The sequence below is a fragment of the Trichoderma camerunense genome (genome assembly GCF_050948025.1).
Source record: "Trichoderma camerunense strain CBS 138272 chromosome Unknown V8C40scaffold_36, whole genome shotgun sequence".
Lineage (NCBI taxonomy): Eukaryota > Fungi > Ascomycota > Sordariomycetes > Hypocreales > Hypocreaceae > Trichoderma > Trichoderma camerunense.
The window spans coordinates 58,366-80,841 of record NW_028145334.1 but is presented as its reverse complement, the minus strand read 5'-3'; the positions used below and the strand labels follow the sequence as shown (position 1 = coordinate 80,841).

At 51.4% G+C, this 22,476-nt stretch overlaps 7 protein-coding genes across 7 annotated transcripts; 3 read left to right on the top strand and 4 right to left on the bottom strand.

Moving 5' to 3' along the window:
- Positions 1 to 1,077: 1,077 nt before the first annotated feature.
- On the bottom strand, positions 1,078 to 1,863 carry V8C40DRAFT_155269 (uncharacterized protein). Its single transcript, XM_083211366.1, has one exon. It carries the CDS (start codon positions 1,668 to 1,670, stop codon positions 1,176 to 1,178), a length of 495 nt encoding a protein of 164 aa, XP_083067057.1. The 5' UTR covers positions 1,671 to 1,863; the 3' UTR covers positions 1,078 to 1,175.
- Positions 1,864 to 3,407, top strand: V8C40DRAFT_155270 (mitochondrial carrier domain-containing protein). Its single transcript, XM_083211367.1, has 4 exons — positions 1,864 to 2,154; positions 2,211 to 2,755; positions 2,818 to 3,055; positions 3,118 to 3,407. The coding sequence occupies exons 1-4, from the start codon at positions 2,057 to 2,059 to the stop codon at positions 3,257 to 3,259; spliced, it is 1,023 nt and encodes a 340-aa protein (XP_083067056.1). The 5' UTR covers positions 1,864 to 2,056; the 3' UTR covers positions 3,260 to 3,407.
- A 148-nt stretch (positions 3,408 to 3,555) lies between these two features.
- Positions 3,556 to 8,941, bottom strand: V8C40DRAFT_278759 (uncharacterized protein; the record flags this gene model as incomplete). Its single annotated transcript, XM_083221106.1, has 9 exons — positions 3,556 to 4,173; positions 4,264 to 4,943; positions 4,992 to 5,191; positions 5,250 to 5,563; positions 5,622 to 5,835; positions 5,921 to 6,243; positions 6,749 to 7,505; positions 7,563 to 7,716; positions 7,900 to 8,941. The coding sequence occupies 9 exons, from the start codon at positions 8,939 to 8,941 to the stop codon at positions 3,556 to 3,558; spliced, it is 4,302 nt and encodes a 1,433-aa protein (XP_083067055.1).
- Positions 8,942 to 9,268: 327 nt separating this feature from the next.
- Positions 9,269 to 13,789, top strand: V8C40DRAFT_155238 (translation initiation factor 3 subunit CLU1). The gene is made up of 4 exons (XM_083211365.1): positions 9,269 to 9,480; positions 9,546 to 9,650; positions 9,719 to 9,777; positions 9,836 to 13,789. Exons 1-4 carry the CDS (start codon positions 9,438 to 9,440, stop codon positions 13,436 to 13,438), a joined length of 3,810 nt encoding a protein of 1,269 aa, XP_083067054.1. The 5' UTR covers positions 9,269 to 9,437; the 3' UTR covers positions 13,439 to 13,789.
- A 39-nt stretch (positions 13,790 to 13,828) lies between these two features.
- V8C40DRAFT_259497 (fork head domain-containing protein) lies at positions 13,829 to 16,646 on the bottom strand. Its single transcript, XM_083218984.1, has 3 exons — positions 15,267 to 16,646; positions 14,407 to 15,203; positions 13,829 to 14,348 (listed from the first exon to the last, which is right to left on the bottom strand). Exons 1-3 carry the CDS (start codon positions 16,299 to 16,301, stop codon positions 14,267 to 14,269), a joined length of 1,914 nt encoding a protein of 637 aa, XP_083067053.1. The 5' UTR covers positions 16,302 to 16,646; the 3' UTR covers positions 13,829 to 14,266.
- Positions 16,647 to 17,404: 758 nt separating this feature from the next.
- V8C40DRAFT_259493 (polynucleotide adenylyltransferase PAP1) lies at positions 17,405 to 20,273 on the top strand. The gene is made up of 6 exons (XM_083218983.1): positions 17,405 to 17,788; positions 17,859 to 18,600; positions 18,667 to 19,225; positions 19,300 to 19,420; positions 19,479 to 19,575; positions 19,674 to 20,273. The coding sequence occupies exons 1-6, from the start codon at positions 17,646 to 17,648 to the stop codon at positions 19,725 to 19,727; spliced, it is 1,716 nt and encodes a 571-aa protein (XP_083067052.1). The 5' UTR covers positions 17,405 to 17,645; the 3' UTR covers positions 19,728 to 20,273.
- V8C40DRAFT_259490 (tubulin domain-containing protein) lies at positions 20,212 to 22,399 on the bottom strand. Its single transcript, XM_083218982.1, has 3 exons — positions 21,995 to 22,399; positions 20,902 to 21,849; positions 20,212 to 20,800 (listed from the first exon to the last, which is right to left on the bottom strand). Exons 1-3 carry the CDS (start codon positions 22,270 to 22,272, stop codon positions 20,533 to 20,535), a joined length of 1,494 nt encoding a protein of 497 aa, XP_083067051.1. The 5' UTR covers positions 22,273 to 22,399; the 3' UTR covers positions 20,212 to 20,532.
- Positions 22,400 to 22,476: the final 77 nt, after the last annotated feature.

Genomic DNA, 22,476 nt, shown 5'->3' with positions numbered 1-22,476 from the left:
TGCGTGCTTTGTCGGTGCGGAGCCGTGTTCATAGTTCAGTTGTCCAAGAAGTCATCGGTCAGCTCTCCATGGCACCCTTGGGCATGCGGGGGCTATGGTAACGTGGTGGTGTGGACGCGAGACACTCTTTTTTGCTTGAGCTGACGGGGACCGGGACACACGAAGCCTGCCGCTCCTTTTTTTTTTTCCCTCTCTCACACCCACTCTCTTTTTCTTCCCTCTCTCCTTTTCCTCTTCTTCTTCACCCTTGGTTTCGTCTCTTCTTTCTTTCTTTTAAGCAGCCGCTTAGCTAGGACGACGCGAGTCCAGAGCTGGGCAGATTGATTGGGGACCGTAAAGTCCCTCTATTGTGTCTCTACGGATCCTTTGTCTCCCGGATTTCCTCCCAGCCGTCCCCCTGTGTTGGGAATTGCTACCCCCCGCGCCAGCTTATGTATGCGCGCGTTGTGCTGTTGCGCAGGCACGTGAACCTGGCCAGGTATCTTTTATCGACCCCAAGCGTGCCTTATTCAAAGCTACCGGGAGAGGGCGGTTGACAAAATACGGCAAAGTGAGGCGGGAGGACGCCGAAAAGGCGGAGGAGGGACAATGCGATGCAAGCAATCAATATCAGACAGCCGAAACGACATGCGAAAACGATACGCGAAGGGGGCCTCGCTCGAGCTGGATCGAATCAAGGGATAGCAGCGAGCCGTTACTGTAGATGGGCAAAATCTCAGCCGAGAGTTGGATGATGGCGGGGGATGGGCAATTAGGCGGCAAAGTGGTTTTAGCGCATACCAAGAGAGCGAGAGGTCGCATCTGCACACGGCAAAGCAGACGCAGGTCCGTGATGGCGCGAGCGATTGTCGACGCTAACCGCCCGAGAGCAAGAATGGAGGGATGTGGTCAGTCAATTCAAGGCGAGCGCGTCGCTACGTGCAAAGCAAAGCAGAGCAGAGCCAAATGGACGAGGCACAAGGCACAAGGCAAGGAGTGAGAGGGGGGGAGGCAGCTGTATGTCGTGGGATGGAGTCCATGGCACAGCTGAGTATCGACGGTGATAGGCCATACACGCAGCGGCTGTGCCATTGGTACGACTGGACGAAGATTGCGGACCCCAAGCGGCACGAGTCCAGTAAAGGCACTCCGTAAGAGACACAGCACAGAGACGAAGAGTGTCGAGCAGCTTCCCGTCAGCCCAAGGCCAAGGGTATTTCTGTACAGCCACAGCCACGATGATACCGCGCTTGCTGCATTGACGACCTGACCCAAACGGTCATAGTGTACAGTTGAGGCATGCCGTGCCGCGCTGTGCGGTTGATAAGGTGTGGTTGGTGAGTTTTTGTGCCTAGGAGACGCACTACAGTCAGTACCTTGATAGGCGCCAGTTCTAAAGTGCCTGTCAAGTTGCAATTAATTAGCACACGCCAAAACAGCGGCAGAAATGAACGTGGCTTTGCTTGGCGTGCCATTTCATGTGATGCTGGTATTAAGAAGCAAATGAGAAGAGAGAGAAGGGGAAAAGAAAGAAATGTTGCATTAGAAAAAATGCAATTGAAAAAAATAACAAAATAGGAAATAAAATTAAAAATTAACATATACAACCCAACCCACAACCAATGCACTAGACTACCAGTAGTATTAATGATGAAAGAGATAGACGATACATCTCCATACAAACAGCGCATCTTCCCATTATTACAGCTCGCACGCTTCCTCTTCGCTTTATATTGTTAGCCGTGGTGACCTCGGCTAAAATGCCGCGCCGACCCACGTCCGGTAGGAAAACCGAGTCGCGACTCCAGGAAATCCGCAGCCGAGGTCTATCTAATCGTGCATCCTGAACCGGAGTGACATAAACGAAACTAAAAAGTGCCACAGAGTATTAGATCGATCTTCCGCTGGTCCTTGTATTTCCAGTCTCTCTGTAAATATCCCTTGGTATCTCTATTGTTTCTTCTCTCTCTTGCCCCCATTGCATTGTTCAAAAGTAGGTCATAGAAATTCATTGCATGTGTAAGTAGCAGCAGCAAGCACATGCTCCAAGTCTAAACCGCCTACTCTCTTCTTCACAATGGCTCAATCCAAGCCTGCTATTTCGCCCTGGGGCGGCGCTGTCGCCGGCGCAACCGGAGCCGTCATAGCAAACGCCCTGGTCTATCCTCTCGACATGTAAGTTTGCTTTTCTATCTATCCTCGCCGACTATTCGTGCTGATGTTTGCGACAGCGTCAAGACTCGCCTGCAGGTCCAGGTGCGCTCCACCGACAAGTCCGAGACCGACGGCGATTCGGTACACTACACCTCGACCTGGGACGCAATCTCACGAATCGTCGCCGATGAGGGCATCCAGGGCCTCTACGCCGGCATGAACGGCTCCCTGGTGGGCGTTGCGTCCACCAACTTTGCTTACTTCTACTGGTACACCGTTGCCAGGACTCTCTACACAAAGTCGGCCGGTCCCTCTGCGGCGCCCTCTACGGCGGTCGAGCTCTCCCTGGGTGCTGCTGCAGGCGCTCTGGCACAGCTGTTTACGATCCCCGTTGCTGTTGTGACGACTCGTCAGCAAACCGCTGCCAAGGCGGACAGAAAGGGCCTTTTCGCTACGGCCCAGGAGGTTATTGAGGGACCGGATGGCGTCAGCGGGCTTTGGAGGGGCCTCAAGGCCAGTCTTGTTCTTGTCGTCAACCCGGCCATCACATACGGTGCTTACGAGCGACTAAAAGGCATCCTCTTCCCCGGGAAGAGCAAGCTGAAGCCTTGGGAGGCTTTCCGTAAGTCTCGACATCAAACACACATTTCCCCGTTCCCTTTTACCATGTCTAACAATCTTCAGTCCTGGGTGCCATGTCTAAAGCTCTGGCAACGATCTGTACCCAGCCCCTGATTGTTGCCAAGGTGGGCTTGCAGTCGAAGCCGCCTCCGGAAAGAAAGGGAAAGCCGTTTAAGAGTTTTATCGAGGTCATGCAGTTCATAATCAAGCGCGAAGGTGTCCTCGGTCTTTTCAAGGGAATGGGACCCCAGATTCTCAAGGGCCTCCTCGTCCAGGGCATTTTGATGATGACAAAAGAGAAGTAAGGCCGTTCCGTTCGTGTGTCAGTAGCTCCAGAGCGTATGCTAACACCTTTTCCCACAGGGTGGAATTACTCTACGTATTGTTATTGAGATACTTGAAGTCAATCAGCCTATCCAAAGCGCGGAGCGCCATTGCAGCGTCATCAGCCACAGCTGATATTGCAAAGAATGCCGCGCAAATCACACCCCTGGTAAAAAGCTGATTTGGCGGTGTTTGCATAGAGGTAATCGGATTTTTGTTTTTTGTATAACTCAACGCTATTTCTATTATATGGCTATAGATACTATAGTACTGTACATGTACACGCTTCATGGCTGTCCTAATCAATGAATATGCATCCGAAATTTCTAACGCAGCTATTTCAGTGATAGCTCTGAGTGCGCTTTGCGCGATTCCCTCATATCAAACTTGAGAGCGTTCTTTATCACATGTGGCCTTCTATACCAGAAATTGCTGCTGACACTCAGGTTTCGAGATCAAGATCTGTCTCTGTGGTGATTAGGCTCCCCAATCTCCAATTTGGATGGGAGAGTCGCTAAAGACGTCCCCGCAAAGCTCCTGGATCGCGCGGTGCCCCCATAGACTCTCGATGACGAGATATATCGGTCTGTGACTTGGATTCGTCGGCTCAATGTCGAATTCGGGTGTTCGAATGATGGCCCCAGAGTCTTCCAAACCTCCCTTGGACTCCGCTAGGATACGTGGCTCTGACCCTGAGGCATCGGTAATCGAGATACGGATCATGACAGCCGGCAAGGAGCGGGTGTCGTGATATGAAGTCTCCGATAGAGGTGGCAAGCTTCGAATAGACACAACGGCTCGAGTTACCCATGAAGCGCTGATGGGTACCCTCCAGCGTTGCCCTTCTCCTCCTAAAGTGAATGGTGATATAGGTGTTCGTAGTTTTCCTGCTGTATCAGCCGGTATAGGTTCTAGAGTAATTGGCGTCATAGACCCGATCCGCAGCGTAAAGTCAGCCATCTGCTGCGCTTCAAAGGTTGAGCAAACTAGAGTGTAATCTCCGGCTTCAAGCATATCCAGTTCGGCAATGGCACAGCCACGACGGTATTCTCCCGATGAAACAACCAAGTCCTTCGTCTTGACGGTATTTGCACGCTTCCCACGTGCCCAGAGTAAATCAACATGGACGTGAACATCTCGGTTACCTGTAGATAGCAGGGTGGATATTAGGGTGGCGCGGGGAACCGACAGCTTATACTGAGGATTCAGGAAATACGTCGTGCATGATGAATTCCCCCCCGCCGTCCGTCTATTCCAGCAACCGCTTTGTTCCGTGAAGTGCGTCATCTTCTCCTCAGCCTCTTTGACGTGTACTGGCCCATTTGAGAAGATGAAAAGCGAGAAAGTGTAGCTGGGCAAAGGCAGCGCCTGTTGGTCAATGACGACAGTGTATGCCTTGCCGGCCCTGCTCTCAATCCGCGCGAGCGTCTGTGGAGAGTCAACATAAGGCCCGCAGTATGTCGCTCCATCGCTGAGCTGGACTCTTTTGCCTTGATGATCAAACACTAGTATGCTCATGTAGCCCAGTTGACTAGCCACGGCAGCTAGAGAACCAGACTTGTTGCGCGCAATTTCGAGCTCGGGATCTGCAAAATGACGGCTCAACAAGATCCATACCGTTCCCCCTGTAGGCGAGATGATCGAGAATTGCGGGTTTCGCACCAACGACGCCGCAAAATCTTTGGTAGGGATATCCCAAGCAAAATGACGCTCTTGGCGATGGGAAAACAAGGCCGGATTCCAGTTGAGATACATGGACTCGAAATGTTGCGCTATATCCTCAATAGCTAGCCAGAGGGTGCCCGCAGAGGGAGGATCAGCATCCTCATCGCTAGCCTTAGACGATGAAGAGTCAAACTTGGTCCCTACGGAGCCATGGATGGCGGACCACCCCTTTCCCGTCCATGTCTGACCGTGTGACCAAGGATTCTTCACTAGGAATTTGCGGTTTGATGAATCAAGATCTTGCACAGCATAGTCATGCTCCCCTACGAGGCCCATTATATCTTCCTCTTCTGTAGAGACGTGGCCTGTACCGAGCGTAATGACAACGTCGCCCATGTCGTAAGCTGTCTTGATCCGATTCCATACCTCATCTATGTCAAAGTCCTCCCTACGAGGTATCATGTGAGTAAGTTTGTCTCCCCATGTTTAGAAGTTCGAACCCATACCTTTGGAGGAATAATTGTTCGGGTATCCATCCAGTGAGGACCCAAAGATCAGTCCCTGAATTGCTGCCGGGAAAATCATAGCCACCTCGTACTTTCAGGTAGGCCTTCTCAAGCAAAGCCGGCCATATCAACCGAGGATTATGTCGATTGATGACAAAGAGGGCTCGATCTGTTCCTGAAGATGGCAATCTATCATCTATGACGACTCGACGAGCACAACCGTTGAAATTTAGCCGAAAGATGTATTTTCCCGAAGGAGAGAGCTTGGGCTGGCCTCTTTTGTGGTCGAATGGGTGCATAATCTTGGAGAGAACCTGGAAACAACGCCGTTAGGGATAAGTTTGGCTATCATGGTATGCCCAGGTTACATACTGCGTGTTTTCCAGTCCAAATTCTCGAGGCAGCAGAAAGACTAGCGACGACCGAACAGTCAGTAGTTATATCTTGCGCCAAGTCGAAGCGCGTGCCTTGGGTCATAAGAATGCCATCTTGGCCGGCAGAGAAGGGGCCGGATAGCTCGTGTGGTCTTCGCCAAGCCGAGAAGTTGGCTATTTGGGTTTCGGAAAGCGGGAATACGGTGTCATCACTAGGCGTTAGGCTAGATTAGAATTGATTGTTGCCATTTTTGAGCACTACAAGACTAAGGAGACGTGGAAGCATAGGTAACTCACATAAATGGCTTCATGTCATCTCCAAGCTGGAACTGTGCGTCTGAGGGGTCTTCACCCCAAGGGGGGTAGTAGCTTCCGTGAAGCCGTGAAGCGCCCTGCAGAATATTGAAGCCATCCGCATCTGGTGATGCCGACGGGGTTTTCAGCTGGCTCTTGAGTTGTTCGGCGAGTGCGACGAGCTGTTTGCATTTGCGGCGACGTCGGGAAGCTTCCTCTTTACCGATTCCCTTCTCTGCAGCTGCTCGCATGTACAGCTCGGCCGCTTGTATGGCATAGTCCAAGGCATTTTGGCCAGTTGATGTCGCGAGTAGAGACTCTACGTCCTGGAAGAGAAATGCATCGTTAGCGACCAAATCTCCACGGCAAATTTGGGAACATCATAAGAGAGATTTACTTTTGCCCTCCTCTCCATGCCTTAGGAAAATGGCATCATGGCATCACGGAGCTCTTTTGTTAGTGCCGTAGCAGTGACAAGCTGGAGATCTGCTGCTTAAGTGGGTTTAAAAACAACATGCGCCTAACGGATTTACATCATAGGCAAGTCTCCTGTAAAAGGCTAGGAGCAAAGCTGTGCTAGACCCCCATATTATTAGCTAACTTATTACTAATATTGCCGTCGAGATTCGGTTGGTGACATGATTTCAATCCCTTGTGCCATCAGTAGCCGAGAGTACATGGACGATACTTGCATGAGTGTTACAATAACGTTGGTCAATATCATTTGCTCTATGGGGTATAATTCTAAAACAGCTCATCAATTTCGTCCCTAAAATCTGCATGAAGCTGCGACAAGACATAAAAAGGCTTGGTGGCTTTTGACTGTCGCACTGAGCTCTTTGCAAGCTCCATATAGCCGACTGTAGTGTCGCAGCTCGTGTCATCAGATTTGCTCATTGCCACGGCTTGGAGGCTTGAGATTTTCATTTGCTTCTTCTTCACAGCAATTGTTCCTACTTCCCGTTTTCTACGACAGGTAATGATTCGACGCGAGTCTCTCCTCTGAGAGGTTCCCAAGCTCAAGTCTTCATCGGAGTCCCAGCAAATCTCGGTTTGCACATCATTCTGTTTTGCCAGTTTAACAGAGGTACCATCGTCTTGGTCAATGGTTTTCTTGGGACTGGGCAGCACCCATTCGCTAATCCCCTCTTCCCATCGCCATCCCGAGAAGATGCTGCTGAGCCTTGTATTGGCAGATTTGGTAACAGGCAGGCTCTCCGCAAAGGTCAGATCGCGGAGATCCTCGGTTTTCTGAGCCAGCATAAATGCAACGTCCTTTTGAAGTCCGTGACCCAACCAGTCGGGCAATTTTCGGCGGCTCAAGCTAGAATAGACATCAGAGAGGATTTCCTGACTTGAAGCCGTGCTGCTGCGCCGGCGACATTGGATGACGGTGCATAGAAGAACAACCGTATGCTGGTATTGTGCACCATTGTTCGTATTGGTGTCGATTTTGTGAGCCATGTTTTCAAATTCCTCTGCAACTCGACTTTTAAAAGCCGGATTTGCCAGGTCTGACTTTGCCACTGCAAGGTAGCGTGCAAAAACGAGCAGAAAAGAGGCATTGTCTACAGGGCTCTTGCGGCTCCTATACCGCGCAATAAGTGAGATACTGCATTCAAGCACATAGACTAGCCGTCTCCACGCTGCTTTTCTTTGCTCCTGCTCTCCAGGTATAATTTGCGCTTCCAACGTTAACGCTGCGACTGCTAAACCAGCCGCAACGCGGATGAGAGCTTGTTCGATGGCACAGCAGTCGATGTCTTTGGGCCGGCTGCCTCGAGCAAGAGTCCATATAGCTATACACATAAATTCCACAATATGTGGTTTCGCATTTCCAGATGTTAGGCCTTCGAGGCCAGCAATCCAGAAACTAGAGAAGGCTCGCGTAGAAAGCCAAGATGACGAGAGCAACCCTTTATTGATCAAAGTAGAGACACACTCAAAAAAGGGACCGGGTATTTTCTTTCCTTTATACGGACTCAGCAATGCCCAGAGCGACGAAAAGTCCCTGTTCTCGTTGAAATTAGTCGTTCCAGCCCGAAGCCTGGAAATTTGACGTCTATTTATCGAAGCTACCAGCTGAGCAGCTTCTTCATTGCCGTTCAAATGGATGCAGAGTCGTACAAGAATATTGCAGAATTCCGGTTGAAAGAGCCCATCCAATATGGCACTGGATAGGAGATAAACAGCTTGGGAGCGAACTACAAGCCTCAAGGGACGCCATCCAAAGCTACCTGATCCCAATGCTTCTAGCTGATCAAATATATCCGAAGCTGCATCAGACATGTCCCATACTGATTCAACTCCGCTCTCTTTCAATTGTTGCCGGTCCCATGCATCTATGTCTGCAATGCATGCTGGGATTTTGCGTAAACACATAGCAAGTAATGATTTGCCACGAGCATGCTTTCCTTGAAGGGCTGTTGAGTGTAGTAATCGATTTAGCCAATGGAATATTGCTTCGTAGTTGCGATATAGCTCGCTAGGAACATGTCGTCGGATAGAATTCAACTCATCGACCATTTCCGATGGAAGAGAGTCCAGTAAACCGTATTCGATATCGATTTTCTTCGCCGGGGTGTCGATATGATTCCGGATCTTGCGCCAAACAGGGGTGCGGAAGTCGACCAATTCGGATGTTGGAGACAAGTTTCCCAATTTCATCGCCCCAAGGGTACGCATTGGTCGTTGAGGAGTAGTTGTCGCTGGTTTGTCTGCCGTAGACGCCGCTTTCTTTGGCCTTTGGCCATACGTAGAGCGGACGCGCTTCGCCGTCGACTCTTGTCCATTATCTGAAGCTCGCTTTGATCCAGCTGAGGGCGCAGACCGATTCTCTGACATTAATCGTCGAAGGCAAGCCAATCGAGACTGGAGCTGCCGAAGAAGGCGCTGACATCGTGCGGCAGTCCATCCCTGTGAATTGTCCGAATCTAAGCCCCTCAAGCCTCCCGACAATCGCGATTTCGTAGCATGGCGTTGAGATGACGGTGCAGGTCTCGCGACCTGCGCCAGCGAATCCATAAAGCAATGATACTGGGAGCGACCAAGAAGAAGAAAAATGAACGTTAAGAGTTATAAGTGAAAAAGAAACAGACAAAAATGAAAAATGAAGCAATCGCCTAATAGCATAACATCATGGGCGTGTTTGTGTAGTGATGATTGTTTGTACCAAGAAGAGTCGAGGCACAAGGTCTCTGTTTACTTTCTTCCATTTCCGCACTAGACCGCGGCTAAGACCAGCTAGGGTCCAAAACTTGTGGGGTACTAACCGCACCTCTATGATTTTCGTAGCCGAATCAAGTACTGCCCATGTACCCCGCAGCTCCGAATTGCCGGACCATGGTCCAAAAACTTTTTTCTTTTTCTTCCGGTGCCGTCCTGGGTGACTGACTCTTTTGCAACCCAATTCCTCAAGACGTCCCAGTCATTTCCACTCAATATTTAAATGACTGGTCTCTTTATTTATTCTCCATTATTTCGTCTTTAACCGTCTCGCTTTCTCAATCCCCCCCCTTGTATGACAATGGCGGCCGAAGCACAAGCTGCGTCTTCCTCTCCAGGTAAAGAGGTCCCGTGTACAAGGTCTAATCGACGAATCAACTGACCACCGGCAACCCCCCTGTAGCTAATGCTGTCGACGAGTCTCACGACAACGCTATGTCTGCTCCCGAGAACGCTGTGAATGAAGGGGAGGCGGAGGCGGAGGCGGAGGTCGATCCTGCGGCCGAAGGTATATAATTTCTCTGCTGTCAACCGCGGGTTATAAGTCGCTCGAGTTCTAACATTGCTCATGTATAGCTGTGATTAACCTCACGATTCTCCTTCCCGATCCCGAGGCCGAAAAGATGCAGATTATGGTGGGCATATAACCAAGGCTTCATACCATTGCTCACTTCCCATTAATACAGCTTCTAGGTATCAACTCAAGAGCAAGTTCACGAGATTCGACAGTCCATCATCGATCTGCCACAAGCTTTCCAGTACACATGCTTCCACCTCGAATTCCAAGGCCAGAAAATCAATGACTTCATTCCTTTGGCCGAGATTCCCGACCTTGGCACTGAGCCGGAATTTCGCTTGGTGCCGGACCCATATACCGAGAAAGAAGCTCGCATCCACCTGGTCAGGATTCGAGAGCTGATCGGTGCCGCGGGTAATCGTTCCGATGCCGCCCAGGGTATTCTCCCCGGACTTTCGCTGTACGAGTCTGTGACCAAGAATCTGTCGACCCAGGCCGAGGGCAGCGAGGAGCAGCCCCTTGCCAAAGATTATGATTTCCAGGCTACTCCCTCAATCACCACTCTCATCCCTGAGCCCATTGAGCCGGCACCCAAGACGGTTAAGATGGTAGCTCTGTCATCATGGAACCCTCCGCCTTGCCACCTGCAACAGCGTGGACACTTGCTCTACATTGTTGTTACCACCAACGAAGGCGAGCAGTTCCAAGTCACTGCTCACGTGTCAGGCTTTTTCGTCAACAAATCCTCCAATGCCAAGTTCGACCCCTTCCCACGGCCTGCGCCCAAGGGTCAGTCATCGCACTCCCTGTTGAAGCTCATCGAGTTGCTTTCGCCATCCTTCTCCGCCACTTTCAAGAGCCTCCAGGAGCACAACGGCCAAAGGGACCCGTTGGCTACCTTCCAGATCACCAACGCCATCCCTAACTCGCCTTGGGCTCTGCCGTCTCCCAGCTCCACTCTCTGCACACATTCGCCTGATATCACGAGGCCTCAGGAAACATATCTGCTGGCCGGTGTCGATAACACCGACACATTGCGTGACTGGAATGAAGAGTTCCAATCGGCAAAGGAACTGCCGAAAGAGTCCGTACAAGACCGGGTATTCCGGGAACGCTTGACGTCGAAGCTCTTCGCAGACTACAACGACGCTGCTGTGAAAGGCGCAGTGTTGATTGCCCATGGAGAGATTGCGCCTCTAAACCCAACAGAGACCAGAGATGCGCAGATTTTCGTCTACAACAACATTTTCTACTCTTTCGGAGCTGATGGTGTCGGCACCTTTACCTCTGAAGGAGGCGATGAGGCCGCTCGTGTTGCCACTGGAAAGGATGTTGCAGGTGTGCAGCTGGTCAACCAGCTGGATATTGATGGCCTGTTCACGCCTGCTACTGTTGTTGTTGACTACTTGGGTAAGCGTATCGTTGGTCAGAGCATCGTTCCGGGCATCTTCAAGCAGCGGGAGCCCGGCGAGCACCAGATTGATTATGGTGCGGTAGATGGCAAGGACGTTGTTGCCATTGACGAGCGATTCACTGCCCCATTCTCTCAGCTTTCCAAGGCCCTCAAGGTGAAGGAACACCCTGTTTGGGACAAGGATGGCAAGAGATTCGACCTCGAGGCCAGCGTGGAAACTAAGGGTTTGATGGGCACGGATGGTCGTAAATACGTTCTCGACCTTTACCGAATTACACCCTTCGATGTCGCATGGCGGGAAGAGACGGAGGCCGCAGAGTACCCTCACAGGATGACAGTCCTACGACCGGAGTTGGTGGACTCTTTCGGACGCTACAAGATGAAGCAATGGATTGATGTCGAATTGGCCCGCCGTGCCCAACCAAAGTCGGAAGACACTTCAGCTGAGGCCAAGGAGGAGACCAAGGAGGAGGCTAAGGAGGATGCCAAGGATGAAGCTGAGGGCGAGGCCAAGGAGGAGAATGAGGTTGCGAAAACAGATGCTGCCGAGGCTGAGAAGAACCAGCCCAACCTGGCTGATTTCAAGTTCGCCCTCAACCCCGACGCTTTCAGCGGCCAGACCCCTCGCACTGAGGAAGAAAAGGCCGAGCTTGAAGCCGACGAGCAGGAAGTCAGGGCTGCAGGAGAATACTTGCGCGACCGAGTCATCCCCGAGTTCCTGCGCGAGCTCACTGATTCCGACATCAGCTTCCCCATGGATGGCCAGTCACTTGGTCGCATCCTGCACAAGCGAGGTATCAACATTCGATACCTCGGAAAGATCACGACGCTCGCTGTCAACGATCGCCTCCGCTGCCTGCGCGAAATCTGCATTCAGGACATGGTTTCTCGTGCGTTCAAGCATGTGTCCGCCACCTATCTGCGCTCGCTTCCCTCTCCTTTTGCGCCTTCTTGCGTGTCTCATCTCCTGAACTGTCTTCTGGGTCATCGGTTCAACGCCAAGCCCACAGCAGACATCGATTCATCCTTCCGGGAGCTGTACTCAGACGCTGATCTGTCGTTTGAATCTGTCACCCCTGAGACGCTGCGAGAGGAGATTGAGCAGCAGGTCCTGAAGCGCTTCCGTTATCAGCTTCCTGCCAACTGGTTCGATGAGGTGCGCCCTGTGCAGCTGCTCCGTGATATCTGCATCAGAGCAGGTATTCAGGTGCTGGCAAAGGACTATGCGTTTGAGAGCGGTGCCGCCCCTGCCGAAGCCCCTGTCACCGCTGCCCAGCCAGAGCAGACAAATGGCCAGACGAACAGCGAGACAAAGAGCAAGAAGAAGAAGAAGGCGGCAAGAGAGAGCTCGCCAACAACTCCCCCAGCCCCTGAGGTGGTTTCTACCTTTACCCCTGACGATGTTCTGAACGTCGTGCCGGTGGTTAAGCACTCGTGCCCCCGAAGCTCTCTCGCGGAAGAGGCTCTGGAGGCTGGACGTATCTCCATCCTTCAGAACCAGAAGAAGCTTGGACAGGAGCTGCTCCTGGAATCCCTGTCCCTTCACGAGCAGATCTACGGCATCCTGCACCCAGAAGTTGCAAAGGTCTACAACAGCCTATCGATGCTGTATTATCAGCTCGATGACAAGGAGGTTGCGGTTGAGCTGGCTAGGAAGGCTATCATCGTCTCCGAGCGCACTGGCGGCGTTGACTCGGCCGAAACCCTGCTCAACTACTTGAACCTCAGTCTCTTCCTGCACCAGGTCGGCGATAGCAAGTCAGCCCTGGCTTATTCCATCCACGCCCTGAAGCTGTGGAAGATCATCTATGGACCTGGTCACCCTGACTCGATCACAACCATCAACAACGCAGCTGTGATGCTGCAAGGCGTCAAGGCTTACCACGAGTCCCGGCTCTGGTTCGAAGAGTCGCTGCGCGTGTGTGACTCCGTCTTTGGCAGACAGTCAATCAACTCTGCCACTCTCCTGTTCCAGTTGGCGCAGGCCCTCGCCCTCGACCACGACTCCAAGGCCGCCGTCAACAGGATGCGAGAGTCGTACAACATCTTCCTCGCCGAGCTCGGTCCGGAAGATAAGAACACCAAGGAAGCCGAAAGCTGGCTGGAGCAGTTAACTCAGAACGCGGTTTCAATCGCCAAGCACGCCAAGGATGTGCAAGCCAGACGTCTTCGATCGGGCATCAAATTCCCCGTCGCAACAGCCGCACAGACTGCCGGCGTCGTACCGCAGCGTGGAGCGGCGTCTCAGATCGATTCCCGCAGCATCGACGAGCTCCTGAAATTCATCGAGGGCGACACATCCAAGACTGGTTCCAAGAAGCGGCCTGGACGCGGAAACCCCAAGCGACGAGGAGCAACGAAATAAACAAAACATCGATGAGCATAGCAGGCGTGAATAACTCGATGTTGATTATGTATTTAACGAGATGTCATGGTTTTTCATGAATGGGTTATGGGCATAGGCTTCAAGGACAAAAAGGGATGGATGGGTGTAGCTTGAATGGAATTCCTCGGGGCCTACGGGATATATATACTTTCCATGGGCTTTGGGGGAGTCTTCATGAGTGTATTATATAGTTGTTCGGAGGGGGATACAAAAAAACGAAGCGGGAAAAGAAAGCAAAAGGACCATGTATATCTACGTACATCATATAGTTGGCTTCCAGCTTGGAAGCAAGACGTTGAACAAAATACCTCACTCATTAACGTACATGAATCTTTATCTCGTCACGAATGAATATGTCAATAGATGAACTTCAACGGGAACAGAGCACCACGCTCTCTTTTCTCTCTTCAGTCAACAGACAAAGCTTGATACGAGTTAAAAACTGTTCAAATACAACACATGTGCCAGCAGCATGTGATTAGCAATTATTGCTTAAGCAAAAAACTGCACACGACTCGATTTTGATACAATGGCCCGCCTATAAAAACCAGGTATCATCACTTCCCTCTTACCAGCCAAAAAAAAAAAAAAAAACACCAAAAAGCCAAAAGGTTTCATCAGGACATTTTTTGCGCCCCTTCAGGATTTTGCCCAACTCATACGCCGCCATCCCACTTTCCCATTGTCCCTTAACCCATTCCATATAGACGTACAGACCAATAATGCAGAATAAAAAAGTACAAACATAAAATCATAACACGAGGTTCATAACACAAGGTTTGGGTACCTGTTGAAAGATGTACCGATTCATGAACCGCCCTTCAAGGCGGCGCCAATGGGAACGCCTCTCTCTACCGGAGCGTGGTATGCACCAATACTCTGAAAACCCCTAAGCGGAATTCTGTTAGTATCAAATTGAGAAGGGGGGAGGCGGTATATCTACGTACTTCATCAAATCAAACCCTTGCTCATCCTCAGCCTCATCCGCAGCATCCTTAGGTTCTTGCCCGCCAGATTTCTGTGGTCGAGACGGACTGCTTGGCGGTGACTTGCCGGCCGCAGGCGGGCTACTGCTTGGAGGACGCCCCTCTCCAGCAACTCTCGAAGGACTGATTTCGTATGGCGGCTTCAACGGCGTGCTGCCAATGTCGGCATACTTCCAAAAGGGCGCCGGTGAGCTGGTCGGCATGTGCTGGCTGGGTCGCTGTGCAGTGCTTGGAGGTGCCAGCTTGGGATGGACTCTCGGCGGCGCCGGCGTAATGAATGATGCGTTATCATCTTGCATATACGACGACGTCAAGGTGGGCGACTGAGGATGGAAGCCAGAAAAAGACGAGTCGCCCGCTGTTGATTTCCTCGCTCGGGGTAGAGGGCTTCCGTCTGCAGTCAAAGCCGAGCTCCGGTCCATCTGTCGACCATATCCGCGATCCGGTGTTGACTGTATGGCGCGGAGGGACGACTGAGGGGGAGGCGATACCAGCGACGATCCTCGCCGCTTTTGCGCGGATGAGGGATCCCGAGCCAGGATATCTTTTGGGCCGTGGGTAATGTAATTGAGCTGGCTCGGTGATGATGGCACTGACGATCCCCGATGGCCGCCACGTCCTATTTTGTACGCATTCCTCACCATTTCGTCCCGGGTCTCGGGAACGATGTGCCATTTCATTCCTTTTCCAGGCTCGTCAGTAGACCGAGCGACCTTGTCAAAGGATTTATTGAGCGATAGGTTGTGTCTAATAGAATTCTGCCACCCGAGGTCAGCACTCACCAAATAAAACAATGCCGATGCAATCAAACTACTACTTACCTGCCAACCTGCCGCATGCTGATGGCGATAATAGGAATAACTATTCATGATAAAGTTATAGATGCCATTCAGATTGAGCTTGCCATCGGGAGCGTTGAGAATGGCCTGCGTGATCATCTGGGCATAGCTATACTGAGGTTTGATGTGTTGGTTGTCATCGAGACTAAGATCTACACCACTGGCTCCAAGAAGACCTCCCGGAGTGCTCGCCGGAACGGGAGACTTGACAATCGTCGCCGTGCTATGGTCCTGCGATGACGTCGGCGTCCCAGGCCGCTTTACATCTACTTTGGCCGGCGTGCCGGGGCCGTACTGGCGAGGCTGCACAACCTTTTGTGCATCAACACTCCGTCCGCACCGTTGGAGAAAGGTGGGATGGACGTGCAGCGCACTCAGCTCTGAAGGAAGCACAAACATCATCTCGACGTTGCCAATCTCGACCACCTCTCCGCTCGTCAGAGGATGCGATGTCTGCGGCTTGATTGTCTGGCCATCCACCTTGGCGCCGTTGCGACCCTTGACGTAGAGCATCCAGATCTCGTCCTTGGAGTTGAACGAGATGGTCGCATGCTCGCGCGACACCATCTTGCCTGGGCCGAGGTCGATGTGCACTGCATTCTCGCTGCTGGTCGGCCCGCCGTGGCTCGGTTCCGGCGCGCGCCCGATATTGACGTTGAGCTTGGTGATGTAATAGGTCCAGTCCTGCGCCGCGATCTTTGCATATGCCTTGACACCGTCGCCGTTGGCCTCGTGGATGGCGTTGGAATGGTCCTTGCTCGCCTGGACCGGCTGCGTTCGGAGCTGCTGCGTCACCTGCGCCACCAGCTGGTCGTCATCGGCTCTGGGTGACGATGAAGCTTCGGGCGCCTGCGACGGAGCACCGGCCGGGACGGAGTCGGGCTGGTCTGGCGACGAAGCTCTCTTGCGCCGCTTTGCGGGACGGCTGGGCGACGAGCTCTCGAGGTCTGCGACGATTTCCTTGTCCTTGCGAAGGTCGCGGCGCCCGCGCTGGGTGCGCTTGCCCGATGGCGGCATCGTCGGCGTTGTGTCGTGTATCGTGTATATCGTGTCTGTTGAGGCGAAAGGTTGGATGGAGGGGGAGGGTCGTTGCGGAACTCGATGCTGCGGAGATCGATCTCTTAGTCGGACGGTTTAGAATAATAATTTTCTTTTTTTTTTTTATCTTATCGCCCAGCGTCTTTGCTTGATGCTCGCTTCAACAGCCAGCTGGTGGTCGGGCGGTCTGGAAGCGGCGCATGAAGGGCCACAGAAGCCTGCGGTCAAGTTTGTGCGCCCCAGGCTGGCATTTAAAGAAAAAATGCGTGCAAAGAGGCAATGATTCAATCTAAAGCTGCCATATTTCTGATGGCTTGTTCAAACACAATCGCGTTCGCGTCGGGCGACCCACCACTTTAGATGTGGGAACTTTAAAGTGGCGAGGAGGTACCTGGGTACATGTACATGCGAGGCTGGTATTCTCGTTAAGTTTCAAGTGTTTTCATGCAAGGCGGTGCGGGCAGACTCTTCATCAGCGGTTACCTGGGGTAACAGTGAGACGGTGTACATGTACTGTAAGCAAGGTACCGCAGGCAGTGCTTAAGGCTTCAATGTTCTTTTCGGAGCATGAGACATGCGTGCTGGAATTCGCTCATGCTAAGAGAAACCTTGAAGAATCGCTGCCGATTCTCCCTTGAGACCAAGTACCGTTTGGTACAAGCTACAAGTGCTACCGATCGATGTAGAACCCAAAGGGCGAAACAAACACAACAAAGGGCAGAGTTAAAGTAGGTACATTTGAAGAACATACAAGCACAAACAAAACCGCCGTCAAAACACATCTGACGCTTGTACCCGCGCTGTACCTTGTCAACTTGTATCATCTGTCCAGGGATCTGGCTTCCAACTTGGCCAAAACACAGGCCACACCAGACCAGGTAGCTCAAGCTCCGAAACCTTGCAAGTTGCCTTAGCATTAGCACCTGAGCATGTGCGCAGTCCTTACATGCATATCATCCTTGCTGCTTTAGCGCCGGGCCGATGCTCTGACGACGGAAAATTGCTTTTCCCACCCGGAAAGCCTTACGCTGTGCGCGCGATTGGCCTAGCCAAAGTGGTGGGATTTCTGAACTCTGGCAAGCCGATTTCCTTTGAACATTTTGGACGTGTTTTTTTGCAACTTTTTTTTAACAGTGCAAAAAAAAGGTCAACATCGGCAGTGCATTAGGCTGCTACAATCGCCGCTGAAGGAAGAGGTGATTTAGCCATCGCCTGGCTGAATTCTATCAAAGCCTCGTTCCTAACAACAAATACCAACGCTCAACTCTCGCTTGCCCCCCTCGACGATGCTACTGAGCCCATCGGCTTCGATCGCGATACATCATGGCTAGCGAGCAGGTCTATGGCGTCACGCCGCCAATCTCCGTCACTCTTCCCACAGAGGCAGAGAAGCGTGCTAGCGATGCCCTCATCGAAGAACTCCGACGCCAGAAAACATTCGAGAGCCCGTCAGACACCCAGAAAAGGCATGTCGAACGCGCGTGGCTGCATACCGCATACCTTGATCCTCCCGAACTAACCGACTGAGCCATCTAGATTTACGGTTCTCGACTCGCTGCAGGAGATTTGCAACGAATTCGTCCGAAAGGTTGCCAGGGAAAAGGAGCCCAAGAATGAAATGCTCATCAAAAACGCCAGGGGCAAGGTGTTCACGTACGGCAGTTTCCGCCTTGGCGTCTTTGGACCTGGTTCGGATATCGACACGCTCATCGTCGCGCCCAAATACGTTACTCGAGAGGACTATTTCAAATACTTTCCCGACTTGCTCGTCTCAATGGCGCCCGCAGGAGCCATCACCGATCTGACCGTGGTCACGGATGCTTTCGTGCCCATTATCAAATTCGAGTACTCCGACATCAGCATCGATCTAATCTTTTCTAGAATTATACAAAAGCAGATATCCCCAGACTTCGATAATCTCAAAGACTCGAGCCTGTTGCGTGGTCTAGACGAAGCGGAACTACGATCCTTGAACGGCACTAGAGTGACGGACGAGATTCTGGCCTTAGTTCCCGAAGAGAGTACATTCAAGCTTGCCCTCCGAGCCATCAAGCTATGGGCGCAACGCCGAGCCGTCTATGCGAACATTATGGGTTTTCCTGGAGGTGTTGCCTGGGCTATGCTTGTTGCTCGTGTCTGCCAGCTCTATCCCAAGGCTGCCACCTCTGTCATCGTCAACAAGTTCTTCTTGGTCATCGGCCAGTGGCGATGGCCACAACCTGTGCTTCTTAAGCCCATAGGCAGCGGTCCTCTTCCAGTCCGCGTCTGGAATCCCAAGGTACGCATTTTCAAGACTGTGCTTGGTCATCGTTGGATACATCCTGACCCACCTGCTGCTCACTAGGTTTATAAAGGCGATTCGTTCCATCTGATGCCCGTCATTACCCCAGCCTATCCTTCGATGTGTGCGACATTCAACATTACTCGATCCTCCATGTCCGTTATCCAGCGCGAGCTTCGTCGCGGTTTAGAGATTTCCGAGCAAATCATGGTTGGCAAGAGACCTTGGAGTGACTTGTTTGTCAAGCATACATTTTTCACGTCTGGCTATCGATACTACATTTCTGTGGTATCTGCAAGCAAGGACAAGGAGGCCCACAAGGTATGGTCGGGATATGTCGAGTCCAAGGTCCGTATGCTGGTGCAAAAGTTGGAGCAGCATCCCTCCATCGCACTAGCGCACGCGTTCAATAAGGGATACGATCGACGACACCGGTGCAAAAACGACCACGAAATCGAGCAAGTGCAAGAGGGAAGCCTTGAGTTCATGATCAAAGATGAGAGTGATGGCCAGTCTGGCGAGATAGAACCCAAGCCAGAAGTGCAGGATGGTTCTGCCGAGGCTGTATCCCCCGTCGAGGTCTTCACCACTACTCACTACATTGGTCTCGAGCTCGAAGAGGGTATGTTGCCTCTTGCTCCATTCGCTATCTAGGCCCCCTATCCGTCGAGTTCTCATGTGATGCTGATTTTACAGGTGCCAAATCCCTTGATCTATCATATCAGGTCGATGAGTTCAAGGTCCTGTGTACTTCATGGAAGAAGTATCAGGAAGAACTTCAGCCATCCGTTTCCCTGGGTGTGCAGCACGTTCGAAAGTAAGCCCCCTTATCACCTCTACGATAACCAAGGATAAGGGTTGATGGTCATGAAAAGCTTCAACCTCCCAGACGACGTATTTGATCCCGGCGAGGAGAAGCCTCAGAAGAAGAGCGCTAAGAACACCGCAAACAAAAAACGAGGCCCCCCAGAGGTAATACTATCGCATCGACTATTCGCCCCGCGCTGTGGGATGCGATACGTTTATCCAAACCTCCTGAGGAGGGAGAGTGTATACTGACACATTGACAGGACAATACTCCACCGGCGAAGAGACAGCAAGCCTCGGTTGCAGCCGCGGGCTGACGAGAACAGACAACCGTGTCGCAGTTCAAGCCTTGATTTCGGTTTGGACGAATGTTTTACTAAAATTTCAAGCTGACGTTAAGGAAGTTGGATGCATTTTCTCTCCCCATCCACCGTAATTCTGGCTAGTCATTAACTAGCAGCTCAACCCATGCGACCTCGTCGATATTATCGCTTTCTAGTTCCCTTTTTATTTCTTTTCTTCTTTTTTTTTTCTCATCCCTTTCTTCAACTTGTCCCTTTTTTCTTTTACGTATACCACCGTACTGAGGCAGGCATACGAGGTACATAATAAAACGGCGCCTAATCTGATATTAGCAGGACGATGAGAGCTGGTACTCGCGGTTTTTACCACCTCATATCGCATATTCTACGATTCCGTAGCGATTATCCTTCGGTCGTATCTACACTGACACAAAGAGGTCCTCTGAGATGATTTTTCTTTTTTACTTTTTTTTTTCTCTATTCAGATTTGCATTTAAAATCCATACTAGGGGTTAAATTTAGATAGAGTTGGCTTGCCACAAATGCAATTATATTCTGAGACATTGAAAAGCTCTCCTTTTGAGGCTGTGAGTGATGTTTATGAGACAATGTTCCCTTGAGGGTTACCAAGTACTGCGTAGGTACAGTTTACAAGCTACCCCAGCCATGCTGCATTCCTGCCCCTTCCTTTGTCTGATCCATGTGCTTTTAGCATGGGCCTTTTGTATGAGTCCCATTCTTAGGGTACGCCCCTTTTGTGTATCTCACCCCTTGTTTTTTAAAGTAGACAAAACAAGGTGAAACTTACAGCTCAAGCCATTCAAAGATCGTCATCGTCTTCATCGCTGCCGCTTGACCAGTCATCTTCATAAGCAGCCCCCAGGTCCGCCAAGCCGTTGACCAGGTTCTCTCGCTCTTCTAGTGAGATGAATGGGGTGACTTGCGAGCGCAAGTTCTTCATCTTATACACGATCGAGCCTTCTGAGGCTATGGATGTGCGTACGGGGATGCTCTCGCGGCCTTGGAGGTCGTAGTTGTATATTGAGGGGAAACTGTCCAGGAGGGGGTAGAGAAGAGAAGTTTTATAGCTAGGAGGGAGTTTAATTAGTCTTTGTATAGCCTCATAACGCAGTTGTACTGGTTTTTTTTTTGTATAGTACAGCTTAGGAAGAAGGGGGTAGGAGCTTACTTTCGAACGACAGTGTTTCCGATGATGGGGCGCTGGTTCTTCATATATTCGCCTGCGGAGTCTTTGCCAGGGTCCTCGGGTACTCGAAGAGAAGATAGTCTGCCAAATGCCCGATTACTGCTGCTTCCTGTCTTGACTCCATCTTTTGAGCTTCCAATCTGCGACAAGTCCAATTCCGGAGGCTCATCCGAGTCCAGTTCGGCCTGCGGTCCAACAGTCATGCGCATGTTTGCAAGAGTCTGTCGGCCAGAGACATTCAAGCACTGCGCCATATCAGCCATCCCAAGAGGCTGCGAGCTCCCATCAAGACGTAACCTCGACTGCAGCGAAGCGGTCTCCGTAGCCGTAGCGAGCAGTGCAGAGACGTTCCACGCCGAACTGCTGTCCACGGCAATGCCAGACGGAACACGAGAGTCAGGAAGACCCAGGGGCACCACCATGGAAGCCTGAGCACACGCTTGATTAAGACTCATCGCCGTGTTAGCCAGCCTCAACCGTCTCTTCTCCCTCGCAATCGTCGCCACGGGGCTCTGCAAACCCCAAACCCAGATGCACGTCTTGGGATGCTCATCCCTTAACGCCTCGAGATACGAGCTTGCGAACCCTCCCCACGCATCGTCCAGCGTGGTGTACACCTGCACGCCCTGCATCTGGTCGCACTCCTCTACAAACGGGCGCCAGTCTCTGTCCACCATTTCGTTCTCCTTCTCCAGAGATTCAAACAGCTCGGTGCCCATTTCGAAGCGCTCAAAGGGCATGATGCTCGAGTTCAGCTCAAAGTCGTACAGCTGGACTAGAGATTTGGGGTGGTAGTAGACCCGCGAATAGTCGGACCAGTACCGTATGTCTGAGGCCTTGAGTTTGCCTGGCTTGACGCCGGCATCGAGATCTTTCTGGTAGTCGATTGAGGACAGCGGGTTCTGCTTATGAACTGCCGGTTGACCAGGCCTATTCGTTCACAAAACAAGCAACAGAAACAACACTTTAGCAAGATTCTCACAATGATAAGAAGTATAACACTCCCCCAACGAAACAAAACAAAACTCATCAGGAATCCACATCATCCCCTCTAAAGAAGCTCTCAAAAACTCACCACAGTGAAGCCAAAGCAACGTCCTGCCCCGGCGCAACATCATACATAGGATTGACCTTTCGCAGCGGCCCAAACGCGCCCTTCAAATCATACACGACCGCCCGCGGCAGAAACGTATCGGATCCATCTTCGCCAATGCCCGCCCTCCAGTGGATGTTGTGGTCTACGAGCGACTTTTCGTCTTCAGAGTATGTGAAGTAGGATTCTTGAGTGTTCCAGAAGTGGGTGGCGACGTAGTTGCTCAGATTGCCCAGCTGGAGGGTGACAATCTCACGCATAGCTCAGTTCGATTTATGCAAAGCCCAATTAAGAATAGAGATAGTAAGAATTATGAGCTCCAGACACTGATTCTGCGTTAATGGCAGATGAATAATGGCTGAATTTTCCTCACTTGAGAAGCTACAGGGTAATTAATATGGAACATATTGGTAGCTCTACTGTAAGCTGCCAGAGGTCCGCTCAAGCTGGGTGCTGACTAATAC